Source organism: Myotis brandtii, unplaced genomic scaffold (genome assembly GCF_000412655.1).
Source record: "Myotis brandtii unplaced genomic scaffold, ASM41265v1 scaffold4517, whole genome shotgun sequence".
NCBI classification, from domain to species: domain Eukaryota; kingdom Metazoa; phylum Chordata; class Mammalia; order Chiroptera; family Vespertilionidae; genus Myotis; species Myotis brandtii.
In genome coordinates, this window is record NW_005367274.1 from 44,064 (window position 1) to 62,998 (window position 18,935).

Below are 18,935 nucleotides of genomic sequence, written 5' to 3' on the forward strand. Positions count from 1 at the left end.
GGAGAGCCTGCTAGAAACCCTGTGGGTCTCTCCGGGCACTGGAGGCCTGTCGTCAGCCCTGGAGGAGGAGGTCGGAGGAGAGAGGACCGGCTCTGAGCTCTGGGTGCAAACAGGAGCCGTGGGTCTGCCAGCTGAGAGCCGCAGGCCTCACCGCCTTCCTGCCCTCCCACAGCAGCCCGGGTGGGCCCTGTTGCTGGATGTGTGTGTGTGGATGCTCGTCAACACTATAAAGGATGAATTTGCTTTTGTAGTGAATGGTAGAAAAAATGTTCTTTGAAAGTTTATCCAGTTGTCTATGTAAAAAAAACTGAGTGAGGTGTTTTATATTTTAGGTTAAAACGCTGTAAGATCCTGATTTTAGAATCCACCAGCTCCTCAGAAGTTTGGCGAAATATGGTATGTTTCTATTTTATTTTTTTGGAATTCAAAATTGCACATGTATCTTAATGTTGTGGTTAGAGTAATGACAAGTGTGTTCAGCAGATTTGGGTGCCTGTCAGTTTTAGAGCATCGTGCTAGGCGCTAAGCCACAGGGCCACCAGGTAGACCGTACAAGGGGCCCAAATGGGTTCTGAAAGAATTTAGAAGAGGCCAGTGTGCTGTGAGGAGTAAAGCAGTGTGCCCAAGAAGAGGGAGGAGCCAGCTTTGGCTGTGAGTTAAAAATAGCTTCCATTTGTTCCAGGGGTCCTCAAACTACAGCCCGAGGGCCACATGCAAATACAAATATTGTATTTGTTCCCGTTTTGTTTTTTTACTTCAAAATAAGATATGTGCAGTGTGCATAGGAATTTGTTCATAGTTTTTTTTAAAACTATAGTTCGGCCCTCCACCGGTCTGAGGGACAGTGAACTGGCCCCCTGTTTAAAAAGTTTGGGGACCCCTGGTTGAGACCTTACTGTGTGCCGGGCACGGTTCTCAACGTCCTTATGTGAGTTCGTTCATGCTCATGAAGTCTCTGACAGAGGGACTGGCTCTCTCAGTTCTGCTGACGAGGAAACAGGCCTCAGAGAGATTAAGTCACTTGCCCAAGACTTCCCAGCCAGCAGGTGAGAAAGGGAGGGGCGTGCAGGCTGGCCCTGCAGCCCGTGTCTGTCCAGCACTGGCCCTTGCGAGGAGGGGCTGGATGGGAGGACTCGGCTAGTCATCTCCAAACGCCATGAACTCGTGCGCCTCCATTAATGACCTAAAGGCCGTTGTGGCTTTCTCATTGTTACGTTGACAGGTGGGAAAGTTAGAATTGCTTGAACCTTCTAAATCCAAATGGACTCTCCGCCTATGAGAGCCCAAGAGGGAGCATTGTTCATTCCAGGGGTCCCCCTTGCCTTCCCAGAGGGCCCCGGGAATGTCCAGGTTCTCAGGAGGAGACAGGAAAACCTGGGAAAGGGCGTGATTTCCAGGGATCATCGTCCCTCTCCTGAGGCCAGCCCTCACCCTCCTCTGAATGTGAAGCCATGTTTATAGGCTCTGCATTCCCTGGGCTCTTGGGCACCTGGCCTTTCTTCCGAGTGGGGTCTGGGTCCCACCTCCGGCCTTCACTTTAAGGTGTGAACTGCCAAGGGTCCTTTTTCCTCCCTCCTAGTCCCATCTTTCCTGAGTTGGCTTCTCAGATTTAGGAAGTCGTCAAGGGAAGAACTGGTTGCACGAAATGAGCCCTTGGTCCTGGACCTCAGCCGAATGTCTGCGACCACAGCAGGAGGCGCTGTCCGAGGCGCTGAGCCGAGGCCAAGGAAGGGCTGCAGGGACTCTGGGCTGAGAGGGCGGCTTTCATGCTGCCGCTCCTTCCTGACCTCGAGGAGCAGGGGACTCATCGCAGGGAGAGAGCTGGGCACACGCATGTTCGGTTACTCGAATGGGAGTCACCAGGCTTCGGTGACTGTGTGCGCGCACACGTAACTGTCCGTTAAGCGTCTGGCTTCTGGACAGCCTCCTGACTGCTAGTCCCATTGAAACATTCCACAGTGTGGGTCCCACTCCGTGTTGTAATCTTGACTCGTTTACCTGTTTCAGTGGTGAAACTTGGTGCAGGAAAACGAACAAGCCAGCACTTCTAACCCTGGTGGGACGCCAGCAGGCCTGGCTTTCGTCCCAGCTTCACCGCTGACCTGAAGTCTTGGGCAAGTCCGTTCCTCGCTCTGAGGCTGCTTGCTTATTAGCTTAAATTCTCACCATCGTGTTTGCCCTGGTCAGGTGAGAGCCTCAGCAAGTTGTCATGAGGCTCAAACAACATGCTGTTGACCGTGCTTGTAAACTGAGACGCCATAAAAGTGCAAGGGATGGTGGCCACGTTTCTCCCGGGAAGAGGTCACTTAAGAAAAGTAAATTCTGGAAGATAGTCCTTAAACAATTTCTGTAATTACTCCTCTGATGAATGTTGCATTGACACCTAATTGGAAGCTTTGAAGATGATGTGTGAACAGTGAATCGGGTGTGTGTGTTAAAGTGTTCTAACTAAAGATTTGTTTAATTTATTAGAGTTATTAAATCTACGCTCAGACCAAGTTAGCAGCTAGACTGGTGTGACAACCTGTTTTTAATCAGTGACTCAAAGCTGTGATCCCCTGATGTCAACGAATGGCCACAGCTTGTAAAAGGTAATTTTGAACGTTATTTTACAGCCGTTAGGGGCTGTTGTAGAGCGACGTACGGGCTGGAAACACATGAGGACAATGTATAGTTGGTGGGCATGTCCTGCTAAGAACAGCGGACCACAAACTTGATTTGCTTCTCCACTTAATCTTCTTTCTAGAATAGTTCCTGCTTTTTTCTCCCTCAGACTTGTCTGTATGAGTGAACAGGAAAATGCTTCTCAAAAATGTTAATAAACATTTTATTTGAACATTATAAAAACTATGAAAAAGTTATTAATGTGCATTTTAAAGTGTGCCTTTTATGAGAATTTTAACTGAACATTTCTGGAAGTTTTAACAACTATAATGAAACGAGTATACTTTTCTCTCCTAGAGAGTTTCAGTGGAGGTAGCAGCGTGTCTTGCAGGCTGGAGAAGCTGCACGCAGTAGGGTTGCAAGTGAGCCTCCATGGGGGTTTTCTGTGTTCAGATTAGTGGGTGGGTGGGGATCACGTTTTCTGCTATCCAAATCAAGACCTACAACTGAGACTCTTCCAGGATTTATTTTCTAATGTTCCCTGTTGATTGTTTCAGTTCTAAAGTTTTGTTTCTGATGTTATTCTAACAAACTGCAAGTTAACCTGAGTCAGTAGTTTTATTTTTTCCTTTGATTATCTCTCCTGAGTGTGGTGAAATCGCAAGCATGTGTTGGATCCTGACTTTCAAAAACATGGCAGTAAAGGATAAAGTCGTGAGATGTTAGGTACTTCATAGTTTTGAGAGTTTGGAATCCTTATTTTGGGATATTTTTTGATAAATTATTTAGAACACTGTAGAAATGTGCTATAACAGAGTGACTAGAAATTTCATCAGATATGTTCTGTTACTTATTCTCTGCTAGAAAGTATTTTTTGCTGGTTCTGTGTATATTCACTTTTCTCTTGATTAAAGAACAATTTCCTGTCAGTTACAAAAGAACAAATATTGTATGATTTCACTTATATGAGAAAGTACCTAGAGTAGTCAAACTCACAGAGATGGAAAATAGAATGGTGGTTGCTAGAGACTGGGGATAGGGGAGATAGGGAGTTTTCTAATGGGTAAACAGTTTCAGTTTTGCAAGATAAAAAGTTCTGGATATTGGTTGCATAACAATGTGAATATGTTAAGATAATTATCATTACTAAACTGTACACTTAAAAATGATTAAGATGTTAAGTTTTATGTTATACATATTATATCCCAATTAAACATTTTTAAGAGCTAAAAAAAAAGAACAATTTCCATATTGAGTGAAAACAACTTGTGTTAACCATGTATAAGAGACCTAGAATAGATCTGCTTTAGGGTAATAGTCTTTCAATCTCTTTTAATATTTTATTTTTCTTTAGACTGATTGGTTTAAATTTCTTGGTTTGACTATAATGGCTTTGAGTAGCTTGCTTTAACCTGTTAATATGACATGATAATGTAGTGTATTTGCAGTAGTTGGGAGATGTTTCGATGCTATAATATTTATAGTCTCGTGTTTAGGGATCAGAAAATGGAATGTGGTTACATGTGACGATGTCTCTAACCTCTGTCCCTTGCAGACTCTCCGCCTGGCGGCAGTCACACTGTGCTTCTAGGACTCGGACTTGCCTTCTCGCTTGTGTCTTACCCTTTTGCTGTCGTATTTTAATTTTCCTGTCACTGTCCTCATCTCCCCCCTCCTCTTTCCCTGTTCCTTTGAAAGTGTTGCCACCTCCATGTTTGAAAGCTTCTAATCTGCCTCTCTTCCCTCAGTGCCAGCAGGTTTGTTTTTCTTTTGCAAGCCTGCTCTGCCTCCTCACAGTATGACACCCGATGCTGGAGGGTCGCACTGTCACAAATGAGTCAGCTGGCACACGGGGTTACCATCAGTTTTTAGCTCTTCTGTCTGAGAGACACCAGTTTGGAAGCAATCTTGGGGTACTTGCCCACAAGGCTGGTGGAGACCAGGTGTGTCACCAGGGGGTTTGCTTGCTCCCCGGGGAGAGGGTGGAGTGAGATTTTTGCATTTGTGTCACTGCCACGTCACTGCCACCTCCAGCATGTCCCGATTTTTAGTTCTGATAGAATTTTGTACGAGATTGAAAATGTAAAATACACTGCAGAGAACATCTAAAGCAAATACTTGAGCTGCTGGAGTCCCTTTTCCCCCCAATTTTTCCCCAGACTCTGACCCATAGAGGGGTAATTTTGAAAGTCTGATAAAGAAATGAGGTTTTTAAAGATAAGAAATGTGCACAACACGTACTCTTTTGTCGGTGGCTCTGATTTTAAGATTCCTTTGCTGAAGTTGTTCAAAATTTCTGATAAATTCAGAAATCAAGTTCTTGTAATGTCATTGCGAACATTTAGCTTTTGAACTCTAAAATAGGTTTTATTTATTTTGAGAATTTGAAAGTGATAGAAATCAGTGTTCTGTTGATCCACCTTAGTACACACTGGCTGATGCTGTTTATAACCGAGCGGGGTGGCGGGTTAATTTAACAGCGCGGTAGCGGCAGCGACGGGCAAGATTGGGCCAATGCCCCACGCTTAGGGTCTTAGAGTTTTGAATTTCTACGTGAGACAGCAGCAGTTATTAAAAATAATAGAAAATAACTGCAGCTGTTTATAGCGGATGTTAATTCACGGGGAGTTACCACAGCAGAGCCCTAATGCCCGGAGGGCGCCCATCCTGCCAGGGCTTTCCAGGGAAAGCTAGTGAACCGAGACAGTCACGGTCCGATGGTGAACCCGGCCCAACTGTCTCGCAATTCACTCAGGCTGTCCGGTCCAATATGACTGATCTAGAGCAGAGGTAGGCAGACACTAAGAGGACCAGATCATGACGATGTTGGGCTGCGGGCCCTCTGTGTCTGCCCGTCCCACAGCCCGCAGCAGCCAAGCGGGGCCCTGAGCTCACGGTGGGGCTGTGAACACCTTGGATGCTGTGGGAACCATTTTGGGGTAGAAAGTTTCATAGTGTGTGTTTTCACTAAAAGCATTTGACTTTGTAAATAATTAGTGACATCATACTGGTTTATATGTTGGTATCTAAATGTAGTGTTTTCACAGTTTCCTTTCCTTAATAAAAAAATTCAGAGTTTTTATTAGTCAGGCCTAAATAAATGTGTTGTATGGCAATCTGACCTGACCACTTTTTTCTCATGTTGAAATCTTGAATTACTTTTAAAACTGTTAATGATAAAGTGTTGTTTTCAAATTTGTCTCCCCAAATAACACCTGCCCCTTTGGGGAGCATGGAGCGTTTTGCTGAGCTTTCCCCACTTGTGTTCACAGATCGCCAGGAGAACCGCAGTCTGACGACACTGAAGCCAGCCGAATGTAAGTGGGCAGCGGGCCGCGCCTCTCGAGCTCGGGGTCGCTTTCAGGGGCCTCATGTTCGAAAAGAACCCTCTGTTCAGAGAGCAATGCTTTAAAAGATAAATCGGGAGATAGAAGTATATCCACTATTTTTCCTACTAAATAGGGAACGCTAAACCTTGGTGCTCTGTCGCTAGATTTCTACTTCTCAGTGGACAGCTGCACACTCCTGGGTTCTTAGGTCTTTCTGCTCCCCTCGCAGCTGTGGGGAAATGAGAGCGATGTGGAGAGAGCTCAGTGTGACCGTCATGGACCAAGTGCCCTCTGTGTGCCAGGCCTGCAAAGATGCATAAGAATCTGTTGCCAGCCTACAGAAACGTAGTCTCCTCCGTGGGAAAGACAGAGCAGATGGTTTCCGTCGCTGTGGGGGGAGGAGGCCGGGGGTGACGGGGACCATCAGGAGGACCAGGGCACTCAGGTAGGCAGGACACCCCGATCCACAGGGCAGGGAAGCTGGGGAGGCCAGCGCGGCCGAGGTAGATCTGGAAGTGTGACTGGGAGGTAGGTGGCTGGAAGCGAGGGCAGGCCGTGCTGGGCAGACGCACGAGCAGTCGTGAGGCAGCACCTGAGTGTGGGCAGGGCGGGCAGCGGAGGAGTCTGGGTCACAGGCTGGCTGGATGCCGGGACGTGCGGGAGGTGAGGCTTGAGAGAAAGGATAGGGCCTTCATGCTCTGGGCAGGGCCGTGGCCTGTCGGACAGTGTTTGGGACTGAGGAAGGGATTTGGTAAGTAAGGGCAGTAACGTTGCTCGACACGTTTTTAATAACTTGGGCAGCAGGGAAACAGGACTGAAGAGAAATGTGTGGTGTGGGGTGAGCTCAGTAGTTCAGTGAAGGGCGCTTTCTCTAGGCCGTGGTAGGATGGGAACTCAAGGTAAGGTGGTCTGGATGCAAGGAAAGTACTGGGAAAGTGAAATCGGCAAGGCTTCGGTGACTAGTTGTGGGAATTTAAGAAGCTTCAGGTACAGGAGAGGCTGAAATTATGGAAGCAAGTTTTTTGGTTTTTTTAAAAATATATTTTATTGATTTTTTTACAGAGAAGAAGGGAGAGGGATAGAGAGTTAGAAACATCGATGAGAGAGTAACATCGATCAGCTGCCTCCTGCACACCCCCCACTGGGTACATGCCCGCAACTAAGGTACATGCCCTTGACTGGAATCGAACCCGCGACCCCTGAGTCTGCAGGCCAACGCTCTATCCACTGAGCCAAACCGGTTAGGGCGGAAGCAAGTTTTTTGAGGCATAAGGGTTGGAAAGAAGAAGGTAGGTGTAGGGATTGCTCTTGAGTAAGAACTAAACCCCCATCCTCTGAAAGGAGGAGAGGGGGGTGTGATGTTCCACGTGCTTGTAAGCGAGCGGGGGGAGTCGGCCAGTCCTGCCCAAACGAGGTTGGTTTTCTCGGGGAGAGGAGGTCTGCTGCTCGGCTTCTGTCCGCTCGGAGGCGCGGCGGGAGGAGGGCTCAGGACCTGCGGGCTGAAGCGCAGGCTCCTGTCCCAGTGGAAACCTTAGAGCTGATGGGCCTTGTGGGTCCCCACGGACCGTACATGCACGTCCCACATTTATGAGGACATTTCACCTTCTTTCTTTCCTCAGATTTTCGTTTTTAAAATGATCATAACAAAATTTACCAGGCTTACTATTTCTAAGTCTACAAAATCGGCTTAGAAATGAGCCTGCTCACATGACTCACCTCGAATGCCTTGGCAGGGCCAGACGGAACGACTCCTGGGCCTTAGACGGCCCGTGGCCAGACGCTCCCAGCCCTGAGCAACAGCTTTGGAAGGGTCCTTGATTTCTCTGTCTCACTCAGATTATCACCCGATCTTGTGGACTCCACCCTCAAAATATCGATCTTTAACCGCCTTTTTGATACTGTCTCACCTCTGTGACTGATGAAGGCTGTCATCTTGGGCCAAAAGAATGGAGTTGTCCCCAGGAGTCTGGCCGCTTCCTTGTCCCTTACGGTGAATTGTGTCGCGGGAAGTCAGGTTCCTGACGCTCTGGACCTTTCAGGGACGTCCCACCCTCCAAGTCCACGCTGAGGTCGGCGAGGCCCTGCACGAGCGCCCGCCAACTCGGCCTCCCTGCTCTCCGGCTCGTCTCTGTCTGCATCTGCCCGGCCTCGCGCCCTGATGTCTTGGTGCCCTTTCCTCCCTCCCTCGCTCGCCTCCGAGGTCTCTGCCGAGTCCCTGACGCAGGTCCATGGCAGAAGGGCCAGCTCTCCTCCGCGCCCCCCCCCCCCCCCCCTGGGTCTGTCCTGCGGGGTTGACTGTCATTGGGCTGCTTCAGATGGTTCTTGGTCGTCTGTCTGCTCACTGAACACTAGCACGGACGCCTAGTGAGAGTGCCTGGCATACATTGGTAAATACCTGTTATGAGGGAATGAACTACTAAACGCAGGCAGAGTGCTCATTTCTGCCCTTTTCATGCCCTTTCAGACGTGGGAGTTCTCTGCAGTCCGTGTGTTTGTGAGTGCGTGTGTGTGCACAGCCAGGGCACGCCGATAGTAACACCCACGTCTTCACGAGCACTTACACATGACACGTGTTTTGTGAGGGAGTTGGATGGATATATATATATATATATATATGTATGTATATGTATATATATTAACTATAATTTTAATGTAAAATGTGGCACCTTAAAATGTTTTTAAAGGTGAATGATTTTATGTACATACTTAGTTCTATAATTTTATTTTACTGTATAACAAGCACTGTGGGTTATAAAGCTCAATAAATCATTCAATAGGGTTTATTCTGTTAAACATATTTCAAACAGTAAAATTATTGACTTATATTTAAAAAGTTTAAGTGGAGACTGTATGTTACATTATAGTTACAGTCTTGTTGGCTGGACTAGGGTCCCTCAGCTGGTTGCGGCGGACCCAGCCTTACAGCGGGACTGTCGCGGGTGTCTGCAGGGATTCTCTCTGTGAGGCCTGGCACTGTGTCGGGTGCCATTGCTCACGCGTCCAGAACCTCTCCTTACACATGGGTGGTGGTGTGTTTGCAAAGGCAGCATCCTAGAGGGAGCAGAGGCACCGCTTTGAGAAGACAGTGAGCAGCGCTGTGTCCGCTCTACAGACTGGCCACAGCCTGTCTCGGCCTCATCTCCGGCGTCTCGATTCCTCACAGCTTCACCCGACTTCATCTCCGCTTAAAGTCACTACTCACATAGTCACATACTCTTTTTGAACTTGGCCATTTTATCTTCTTTTATTCTCTACTTTATCCACCATTCGTTGTATGTTGCATGTCAGTTACTGTTTCTTTCCTGTCATTTTTAATTGTGATTTGCATCTTGTTTGCTCATTACTCCCTGACACGTCTTCGCTTTCTGACAGCTGCTGCTTTTATGGCTCATCTTCTTCGTTCCTGTGCTCACCGCTGATTTCCCAACCGCCTGTGACAGTCAATTTAAGGTCTTTTCTGACTGCCACCTCCCCGGTTGTCGGCAGCCACTTCTGTGGTTCTAGCCCCAGTGGTTGGCCATTGACGGGGCCACTAGGCATCCTTCCCTCGTGTTTGCACCGTGACGGGTGAAGCAGCGTCACGGTCAGCGTATACTCTGGTATTTTCAATACGATTGTGATGGGGGTTTGTTTTTTGTTTTTGTTGAGAACTGGGACTCATAGCTCTTCTTCCTCCTCTCCTCCTCCTCCTCCCTGTCCTTCGTCTCTCATTATATTTGGGGAAAGGCGTCCATGTCGCTGCGCTGATTTGCTGGGGGAGAGAGTGCGGGGCGTGTGGTTGGATGGCAGTGTCGCTGGAGGGCAGCGAGCAGGCGCTAAATAAAGACTTGAGGCATGTTTCCGTGAAGCGCCAGGTGGGGGTTATTTTAGGCTCTGCAGCCGCGCAGTGTCTGCTGTGGCCGTGCGGACACAGCCGTGGGCAGTCGGGACACGCGTGAGCTTGGACACGGAAACGTGGGTTTGACATCATTTCCCCGGTCACAGAATGCCCCTTTTCCTGACTTTTCCCACCATTTAAGGTTGTAAACACCATTCTTAGCTTGCAGGCTGTAAGGACAGGTGGCGGGCTGGACGGCCCGAGCTGTGATTTGACGGTCCCTCCTGTGGAGGGTTCACCTGGTCCAGTTCTTACCAAACTGAATTGTGAGGTGCCCATCCCACTCACAGGCCCTCTGTGTGCTCTGCGCTGATAGGGACACAGACTTGCCCAGGTGAGCAGGTGTCACCCAGCGAGGGAGGCAGGAGGACGCTGCCTACGCCCGATCCCATGGGTGACCAGGCGGCTTGGCGGGGCTCCTTCCCGCCCTGTCCTGTCCCGTCCGAGCGGAGCTGCAGATCCCAGTCCTTGGGCAGAAGCAGGTCAAACAGGGCGCCTGCTTCCCTTCCTGGTGTTAAATCCCCTCGGGTATTAAAAAGCCCAGGTTTTGGAGTCGGGCCTGGGTTCAAATCTCTGATTAGACGTGAGACTTGTAAGATGGCTGCTGTGCACATCTGCGGAATGAGGGTTAACGTGCCCGTTCACGCACTGAGGAGGGTGGCGATGGCTGATAAGGATGGCGGCTGACTCCTGCCTGGTGCTCACTGCAGGCATGTCTGCCACACGCTCACTCGCTCCTCTCAGCCACGCAGTCCAGGGAGGACTAGGACACAGGGCCGGTAAGGGACCCATCCCAGGGGCAGAGCCAGCAGGTCCCCGGGCAGCCGGCTCCGGGGTGAGCTCACTGCCCGGGCTGCTGCCTGCTCGTAGCGATGTGTGAGGAATACTGTTCCTCGCCACATTTTTCTATTCCATTGTGATTTTTATTTATTCCGTGGTGTGAATGGTGAGCATGTAAGTGATCGTCTGTTGGCAGGCATGTTGATTTTTTTCAGGTTTCATAGACACTGCATTTCCCAAAAATTGTCCAATTGTTTCCCTCGAGTGGGATCTCTCACCCCCATGGCTCATGCTCTGGTTACTTTGAAGACTTCTGGTCACTGACCCTAGTTTCCTCCAGAAAAGAGAGACACTCCTGTGTCCCTTCTCGCAGAGAAAGCTCCTGCCCTTGGGAGAGGGTGCGGCCGCCCCTTTACCGAGGAACGCATCACGGGGAAACTTGTCGCCTCTCTTCAGTCGTTTGCATGGGAATATATGTAGAATAATCATCTGTATTTTTAAAAATGGGCTTGTGTACAGCTACATGTAATAAAAACCCCTTCTGTCACGTCCCTGCAGTTTTTAAGTGGGGTGTGTGTGTGTGTGTGTTTCTCTGTTCGCATGGTGAGTGGTGAATCTTTACGGGACATTTGAAGACTAGAAATGCCAGAATGAATAGGGTGTGTTCGCATTGTTACTTCTTGTCACCTTGATAGTTTCAGACAAAGTCCTACTTTTGAGGGGAAATTGGACTTACTAACGTGTCCCTCCCTTACCTACTGCTTCTCTGCCTTCCTGCGAGTGCTCAGTGTGTCAGGATTAACAGGATGCATCTCACAATTAACAAGACCCAGACTCTAATGCCATTTGCCGTTAAGTCCTGCACAATGGGGAGATAATCGTGGGGACAGTTTGAGCATTAAATTAGGTAGCTTTTGGGTAGGGCTTTGATTTTTTGGGTCGTTCTTATTCCTGTGCATGTGAACTTGGGACCAGAAGGAACAGCTCTGAGTAGCTCCTCTGCTTCAGTTGTGGTGCTGGGTCTCGGCCGAGCCGGCCCTGGAGTGGGGCTGCCTCTGCAGTGTCACCGGGACCCTCACCTACAGGCCAAGTGAAGGGGAGTGGAAATACTCTCTGTTCCTGTGGCGTGAGGTTACTGAGGAAGTGGAACAGCATGTTTTAGGGTCAAGATGGTGTGATACAGCACAGTATTGGATATTTCATTTATAAATTCATTTTAAAATCCCCATAGGGAAGGTAAGGGGGAAAACGTGTTTTCTTCTAGATAGAAGTTCTGTTAACTATAAATATAAAGCAGGTATTTTACAAATGGTTGAAATAGCATGGTGATTATATAAAGGAAAGTTGGATTGATACTTTAAATAGACTCTCATTTCTTAATGTTAATTTCTAAAGTGAGAAAATACTGAAACTCTTAGCCATAAACCTTGTGATTGTCACCAGTTATGATAAACAGTTTAACTATGTTTACCATCAGACAAGCTCCCCCCTTTAAACCAAAGGAAAACATACTCTATTTAAACAGTATTTTGATCGGCACTGGTAGCCTTGTGTTCATCATAGTCTCATAGGAAGCAGCTACCGAGTATCTCACTCGTTGAGGAAGCCTTGTGCCAGCAGGTCCCCATTCCCCACGGCTCACCTGCGTGTGCACGCTCACGACTGCCGAGCCTGCCTGACTTGCTGGCATTGGGGAGCTTTCTGGGCTGACTAATCGCTGTGCTTCTTGTTGGCTGTTTGGCAGGAAGCGAGCAGCTGCAAAGCACCTCATAGAACGCTACTACCACCAGCTAACCGAGGGCTGTGGGAATGAGGCCTGCACGAATGAGTGCTGCGCGTCCTGCCCCTCCTTCCTGCGCATGGACAACAATGCGGCCGCGATCAAGGCCCTCGAGCTCTACAAGGTTAACGCGAAGCTCTGTGACCCTCATCCCTCCAAGAAAGGGGCGAGCTCCGCGTACCTGGAGAACGCGAAAGGCGCCGCCAACTCCTGCTCTGACGTGAAGATGAACAAGAAGGACGGGCTAGCAGCCAGAAATGACTTCAAAGGTGAGGAAGGCGCTCCGTTTCCCGTGGAGAATTTTTGACTGACAACCAGCTTGGAGGTTTAAATAACGAGGAAGGGCTTTGTGAGTTTGTCTGTTGTGTGACTCCTCGGACATGACAGCAGAGTGGAAACGGTTTCTTTACGCTGGTAATGGAGCCAGTGACTTAGCTGGTGTGCTGCTCTCATGGTTTCTTAGGAGAAGCAGTGTCTGTTCATGGAGGGATGGGAGCTTTTAAACCCTGTTCCACTAGGAAAAAGGATTAAGTGGCAGCCGATCTAAACGAGGCCAATACCGGGCGTGTGGGAGGGACCCAGCAAGTGCGGGACGGAGCGGGGTGGTCTTCTACTTCCCAAGGCAGATGTAATCGTCACCTGAGAGATTGTCCCGTCTCCCTTCTAGTACATTCTTCCCACCTTCCGCTCACCTTCCCCAGGCGTCTGGCACACCCTGCCAAGAGTCATGGCCTGCCCATGGAGGTCTTTTTTTTTTTTTTTAAATATATTTTATTGATTTCAGAGAGAAAGGGAGAGGAAGATAAAATACATCCATGAGGAGAGAGAAACATGGATCGGCTGCCTCCTGCCTGCCCCCTATGGGGATCGAGCCTGCAACCCAGGCAGGTGCCCTGACCAGGAATAAAAACCGTGGCCTCCTGGTTCATAGGTCAACTCTCAACTGCCGAGCCACGCTGGCCGGGCAGAGGTGATTGTGTTTTAAAAGAGGGAGCTTTTTGTTCAGGACGCAGGTGAGCTAGAGTTCACCGCTTTATTCAGGCCTGACCGCTGGCCGCAGATGGCCGTGTCTGTCAGCCTCAGCTTGGAGGAAGGCGTGTTGATGGTTGTCAGTCACCCACAGAATGCCCGCCTGGGAGGCTCCAAAGGGGCTGCTGAAGGAACCTTCCTCACGCGGGCCTTCTGGTCTTGTGGACGGGGAGTGACTAGGACAGTGATGGCGAACCTTCTGAGCTCGGCGTGCCAGCATTTTGAAAACCCCTAACTTAACTCGGGTGCCGTGTCTCCTATAGAAATTTTTTGATCTTTGCAACCATAGTAAAACAAAGACTTATATTTTTGATATTTATTTTATATATTTAAATGCCATTTAACAAAGAAAAATCAACCAAAAGAATGAGTTCGCGTGTCACCTCTGACACGCGTGTCATAGATTCGCCATCACTGGACCAGGTAGCAGTCCTGCTCGGGGGCGAGGGCGCGAGGGTGAGCGAGCCTCGGGAGATGCACAGCGGCTGGGGGGCTGCGGAGCTCAGGAGGCCGTGCACGGAAACAGAAGAGATGGCGAGGTGTGGGTGTCAGCCGTTTATTAAAAACAGAATTGTCAGTCATAAATGGTGTTTATTGAATGCACGATATGTGATTTTACTTTTCACTAGAACTTATTAAAACACTAAACATCCATGAATAACTGTTCTCCCTTTTTTCCTCTAATTTCTAGATGTGACTTACCTGACAGAAGACATAGTCTATGAGATTCTCGAATTATGTAGAGAGAGAGAGGACTACTCCCCTCTGATCCGCGTGATCGGGAGAGTGTTCTCCAGCGCGGAGGCACTGGTGCAGAGCTTCCGGAAGGTCAAGCAGCACACCAAGGAGGAGCTCAAGTCTCTTCAAGCCAAGGACGAAGACAAAGATGAAGACGAGAAGGAGAAGGCCACGGGCTCTGCCGTCGTCGCCGCCGTGGCCGCTGCGATGGAAGAGGATTCCGAGGCCTCTTCCTCCAGAACGAGCGGCAGCTCCCAAGGCAGCAGCTCCCAGAAGCTGGGCCCTGAGGACGTGTCTGTGGACATCGAGGCCATTCGGAGGGTCTACGGCAGGTTGCTCTCGAATGAAAAGGTAGAGACTGCCTTTCTCAACGCACTTGTGTACTTGTCACCTAACGTGGAATGTGACCTCACCTATCACAACGTGTACTCCCGCGATGCCAACTACCTGAACTTGTTCATCATTGTGATGGAGAACAGGAATCTCCACAGCCCCGAGTACCTGGAAATGGCGTTGCCGTTGTTTTGCAAAGCCATGAGCAAGCTGCCCCTGGCGGCCCAGGGGAAGCTGGTGCGGCTGTGGTCTCAGTACAGCGCGGAGCAGATCCGGCGGATGATGGAGACCTTCCAGCAGCTCATCACGTACAAGGTCATCAGCAACGAGTTCAACAACCGCAACCTGGGGAGCGAGAGGAACCTCGTGAATGACGACGACGCCATTGTTGCTGCTTCCAAGTGCTTGAAGATGGTGTACTATGCGAACGTGGTGGGCGGGGAGGTGGACACCAACCACAACGAGGAGGACGACGACGAGCCCCTCCCCGAGTCCAGCGAGCTGACCCTCCAGGAGCTCCTGGGGGAGGAGAGAAGAAACAAGAAAGGCCCCCGGGTGGACCCCTTGGAAACCGAGCTCGGCGTGAAGACCCTGGACTGCCGGAAACCACTCATCCCTTTCGAAGAGTTCATCAACGAGCCACTGAATGACGTTCTGGAGATGGACAAAGACTATACTTTCTTCAAAGTAGAAACGGAGAACAAGTTCTCCTTTATGACCTGTCCCTTTATTTTGAATGCTGTCACCAAGAACTTGGGCTTGTATTATGACAACAGGATCCGCATGTACAGCGAGCGGAGAATCACTGTTCTGTACAGCCTAGTGCAGGGGCAGCAGCTGAACCCGTACCTGAGACTCAAAGTCAGGCGCGACCATATCATAGACGATGCGCTTGTCCGGGTAAGTGGGCTAGTGTTTAAAAAGTGGTCCTAGATCAGACACCTAGTCACTAGGACACAGCTCAGTGAGTTCATTTCATAAGTGGCCTGAAAACAAAAGAAATGGTGTTAGTAACCGAGGAACACACCGACAGGTTTCTCCCTTCCTATGGACTTTATTGGGGTGACATCGGTTAATAACATTACAGAGGCTTCAAAAAATGACACAGGCGTCAGGTACACAGTTCTAGAACACATCGCCTGGAGGTTGTATTGTGTGGTCACTACCCCAAGTCAAGTCTCCTTCAGGCATTTTTTAAAATGGTCAGTGTAAGTATCACACTTCTGTTCTGTCCCACTTACACAGTGTGTTCCACAAAGGACTGGTTGTCTTTTATAATGATCCCCCTCTCTTCAGAAACAAGAATAGGTCTTCTAAATCCTGATCGCTAACCCCAAAAAGAGAAGTGGATGTTGGGGAAAGACGAGTTCGGGACCCAGGGCGTGAGGGGGCGGCCGGGAGTGAGTGTGAGTGTCAGGTCTTAGCTCAGCCGCGTCACGGCGCACGGGGTCAGCAGGCAGTGCTTTTAGTCGTGGAGCTGCGTGTAGGGTGCTGTGCACGGACCCGAGTGAGGTTCTGTGGGAGCCCGCGAGGTCTTTCTGAATTTCCATTGTTAGAGCAGAGCCGTACGCCCCACTGGAAGGACCCTGAGGTTCGTCCGACCCGGAGCTTAAAAAAGTGTCCACTCCTCATCTGCCTCTGCTCCTAACCACCCCCCCCCCCCCCCACCCCCGGTCAGGCAGGCGAAGAGCCAGCAAACGTTTAGGCACTTTTTTGTCCATGTGCTTATTTCTGTTTTTAACATTATTTTTTGGATTTTGAGGAAACAGTTACCCAATTTGGTGTGTAAGGCCTTTTATTTGAAGCAGGCAATAGGGTAAAATGAATTGAGCTTTTTAAATAAATGCTAACAGGTTGTTTTAAAAATGAGTTCTGCTTAATACGTCAACGCTGCGTATGACTGGGCCTGCTATGAATCAGTATTCACTCCTGGAGTCCTGGGGGAGGCACCTTGCTGAGCAGTGACCTGTGCACACGGACCAGGACCAGCCCCCCGGGGGCTGCTCGGGCTTCTGAGCAGATGTCACTCTTTACTGCCTGCCTTTTGCTTCCTCCTCAAAAATAACACCATGTGGGAAGATGAGGAAGGAAGCATCACCGTAGGCCCTGGAAGTCAGAACTGGTCAGTGGCCTGTGCTCTTTGAGATGCTCGTAGGGTGTAATAGTCTCCGTAGTCGTCACAAAAGCGGGCTTACAGCAAAACGTAGAAGGGCATCCTCTCAGGTGAACTGTAAAGGACCCAGGGGTTTTCAGCATCTTGTTCCCTAAGGATATGCTTGGCTTTCTTAATGCTCATTCTTCATCTTATGTCACAGTTGGACAAACAAGCCTATTGACCACTTTTGTATGATCTGTGGATTCAGGAAGAAAAGAGGAAACAAGACACTGTGCAGTGAGCTCAGTGCTGAGAGTTAAACAGTTAAGGCCACAGCATCCTCGACTTCAGTAGCTAAAAAGGCCTTGGTGTTCATCTACTTGTTGTTGACAAACGAGGCCCAGAAAACAGTCACCACATACGTGACCCTGTGAACATGTTTTCTGTTGGGTCTCACTTTTCAGTTATTAATTGTAAGACTGACAAGCTTGGAGGAAAAGGAATGGGTAGTAACTTCAATTAATCCTATATAATAAAAGGCTAATATGCCAATTGTCCAATTGGGGTTGGGAGTTCGACCAGGGGTTGGGGCCGGCTGGCCAACCGCCCACAGCCCCTCCCCCCTGCCGGCCCAGCCCAATTAGCCCCAATCGGAGCAGGCTGGTCAGACCCCACCTGTGCACAAATTTGTGCACCGGGCCTCTAGTAATTACATCTTTTTTTAAGAAGAATATGTCTTCACTGCTTTCATGTATCATGTAATTCAAATTAGACTAGCAAATTGTTTCCTGGCTGGAGTCCTTAGAGGAACTGTCTTTGATGTCAACAGAAGACTTTGTGTTTTTACAGCATTATTTTGGACGTAAGATACCGTTGTTTGCAGGACACACTATTATTGCTACTAAACAAGAAAAAATGCTGCCCATTCGTTGTAAGATGCTGTCACTTGTATGTCCAAATTTCAGAGGGTTAAAGTGTGAAAACAGAAATCTAGTAAAATATAAGCTGTCTTTCCACAAATAGATACCTCAGAGTCATTTTAAGAACTACCCCCCTCCCATGCGGGACTGGACTATTTCCCCCTAGGACTCATCATTGCACCCTCCTTTCAATTTCCCCAGTGGTCTCTCCTGCCAGTCTCCTTACTAAACTAACGTAACACAGACCTGCCTTTAACAAAACCTAGAGAGGAAGATCCAGGTCTGGATGAATTCACTGACATGAATTCATTTCAAGCTGTAAAAAAATTGACCTTTTCAGAATGTTCATGGACATATCTTTCCAATTTTCGAATATCCTGCATTCCAGACAGCTTTTGATGTCTCTGTGAAAAGTGATACACCTTTACAATTTAATTCTTTAATTATTCTCATTGAATAATGGGTTGAAATTGGTGTTAATTATTCTCAGTAAAAAATGTAATCTCTTACATAATAATGGTCTTTGTCTGAATGCTTGTTGCTAAATTTTACAGTATGTATTTGTTACCGCAATTAAAAGTAAATTTTTAAAGGTAGGCTACCCACGGGTATGTAAATGTACAGTATTTTACAGACCCACTTATTTCTATCTGGACTGATAATCTAAGACAGATAATATGGGAAGTTTTCACCAGCAGAATTCAGTTGCTGCCTGTTTTTCAAATAATTCTTTTTACATATTTACATTTGATGCTCCTGATTCTAAAAGTAACATATACTTATTGTAAAAAAAAAAATTAAAATACCAGAAAGCGTAAAGAAGAAAATAAAAACCACTCCTGTAAGCACAGCAGCTGAGAGCTTGCTGTCTCACAAATAAGTGATGCTGGTTCAAGTTGGCGTAGATGTTAGCGAGCACGGCGGTGCAGGACAGCACGCCTCCACGCTGGAGTCTCCGTGCACAGAGTCTCCAGAAGGTGACGATTCCCAGATCGATTTGGTCTTGTTCTCTCCGTACATAGAATCGCGGCAACAGTGTCACAGGACAGTGGGTGCCATTGCGTGTGGAATGCGTTCTGATTCCCCCCGTTGGGCGCAGACCTGAGTGGGTTCACGCCCCGCTATCCAGTTGCAGTTGGCAGTTTTGAAAAACCTTGATCTAGGGCAGTGATGGAGAACCTTTTGAGCTCGGCGTGTCAGCATTTTGAAAAACCCTAACTTAACTCTGGTGCCGTGTCACATATAGAAATTTTTTGATATTTGCAACCATGGTAAAACAAAGACTTATATTTTTGATATTTATTTTATATATTTAAATGCCATTTAACAAAGAAAAATCAACCAAAAAAAATGAGTTCGCGTGTCACCTCTGACAAGCGTGTCATAGGTTCGCCATCACTGCCTTAGACAGTGGTTCTCAACCTTCTGGCCCTTTAAATACAGTTCCTCA

At 48.3% G+C, this 18,935-nt stretch overlaps 1 protein-coding gene across 3 annotated transcripts in view; it reads left to right on the forward strand.

The window, feature by feature from the left end:
• Positions 1–306: 306 nt before the first annotated feature.
• UBE3A (ubiquitin protein ligase E3A) overlaps positions 307–18,935 on the forward strand; it is a 31,295-nt gene continuing 12,666 nt past the window's right edge. Inside the window, exons 1-6 of one of the 3 annotated variants that reach the window (XM_014546577.1) lie at positions 307–396; positions 2,473–2,591; positions 4,353–4,547; positions 5,877–5,921; positions 12,335–12,639; positions 14,091–15,370. In XM_014546577.1, coding sequence (XP_014402063.1) covers positions 5,920–5,921; positions 12,335–12,639; positions 14,091–15,370 — 1,587 coding nt within the window. In that variant the 5' untranslated portion in view covers positions 307–396; positions 2,473–2,591; positions 4,353–4,547; positions 5,877–5,919. The remainder of the gene's footprint in view (positions 397–2,472; positions 2,592–4,352; positions 4,548–5,876; positions 5,922–12,334; positions 12,640–14,090; positions 15,371–18,935) is intronic. The other 2 variants (XM_005874805.2, XM_005874804.2) reach the window with 2 other exon arrangements.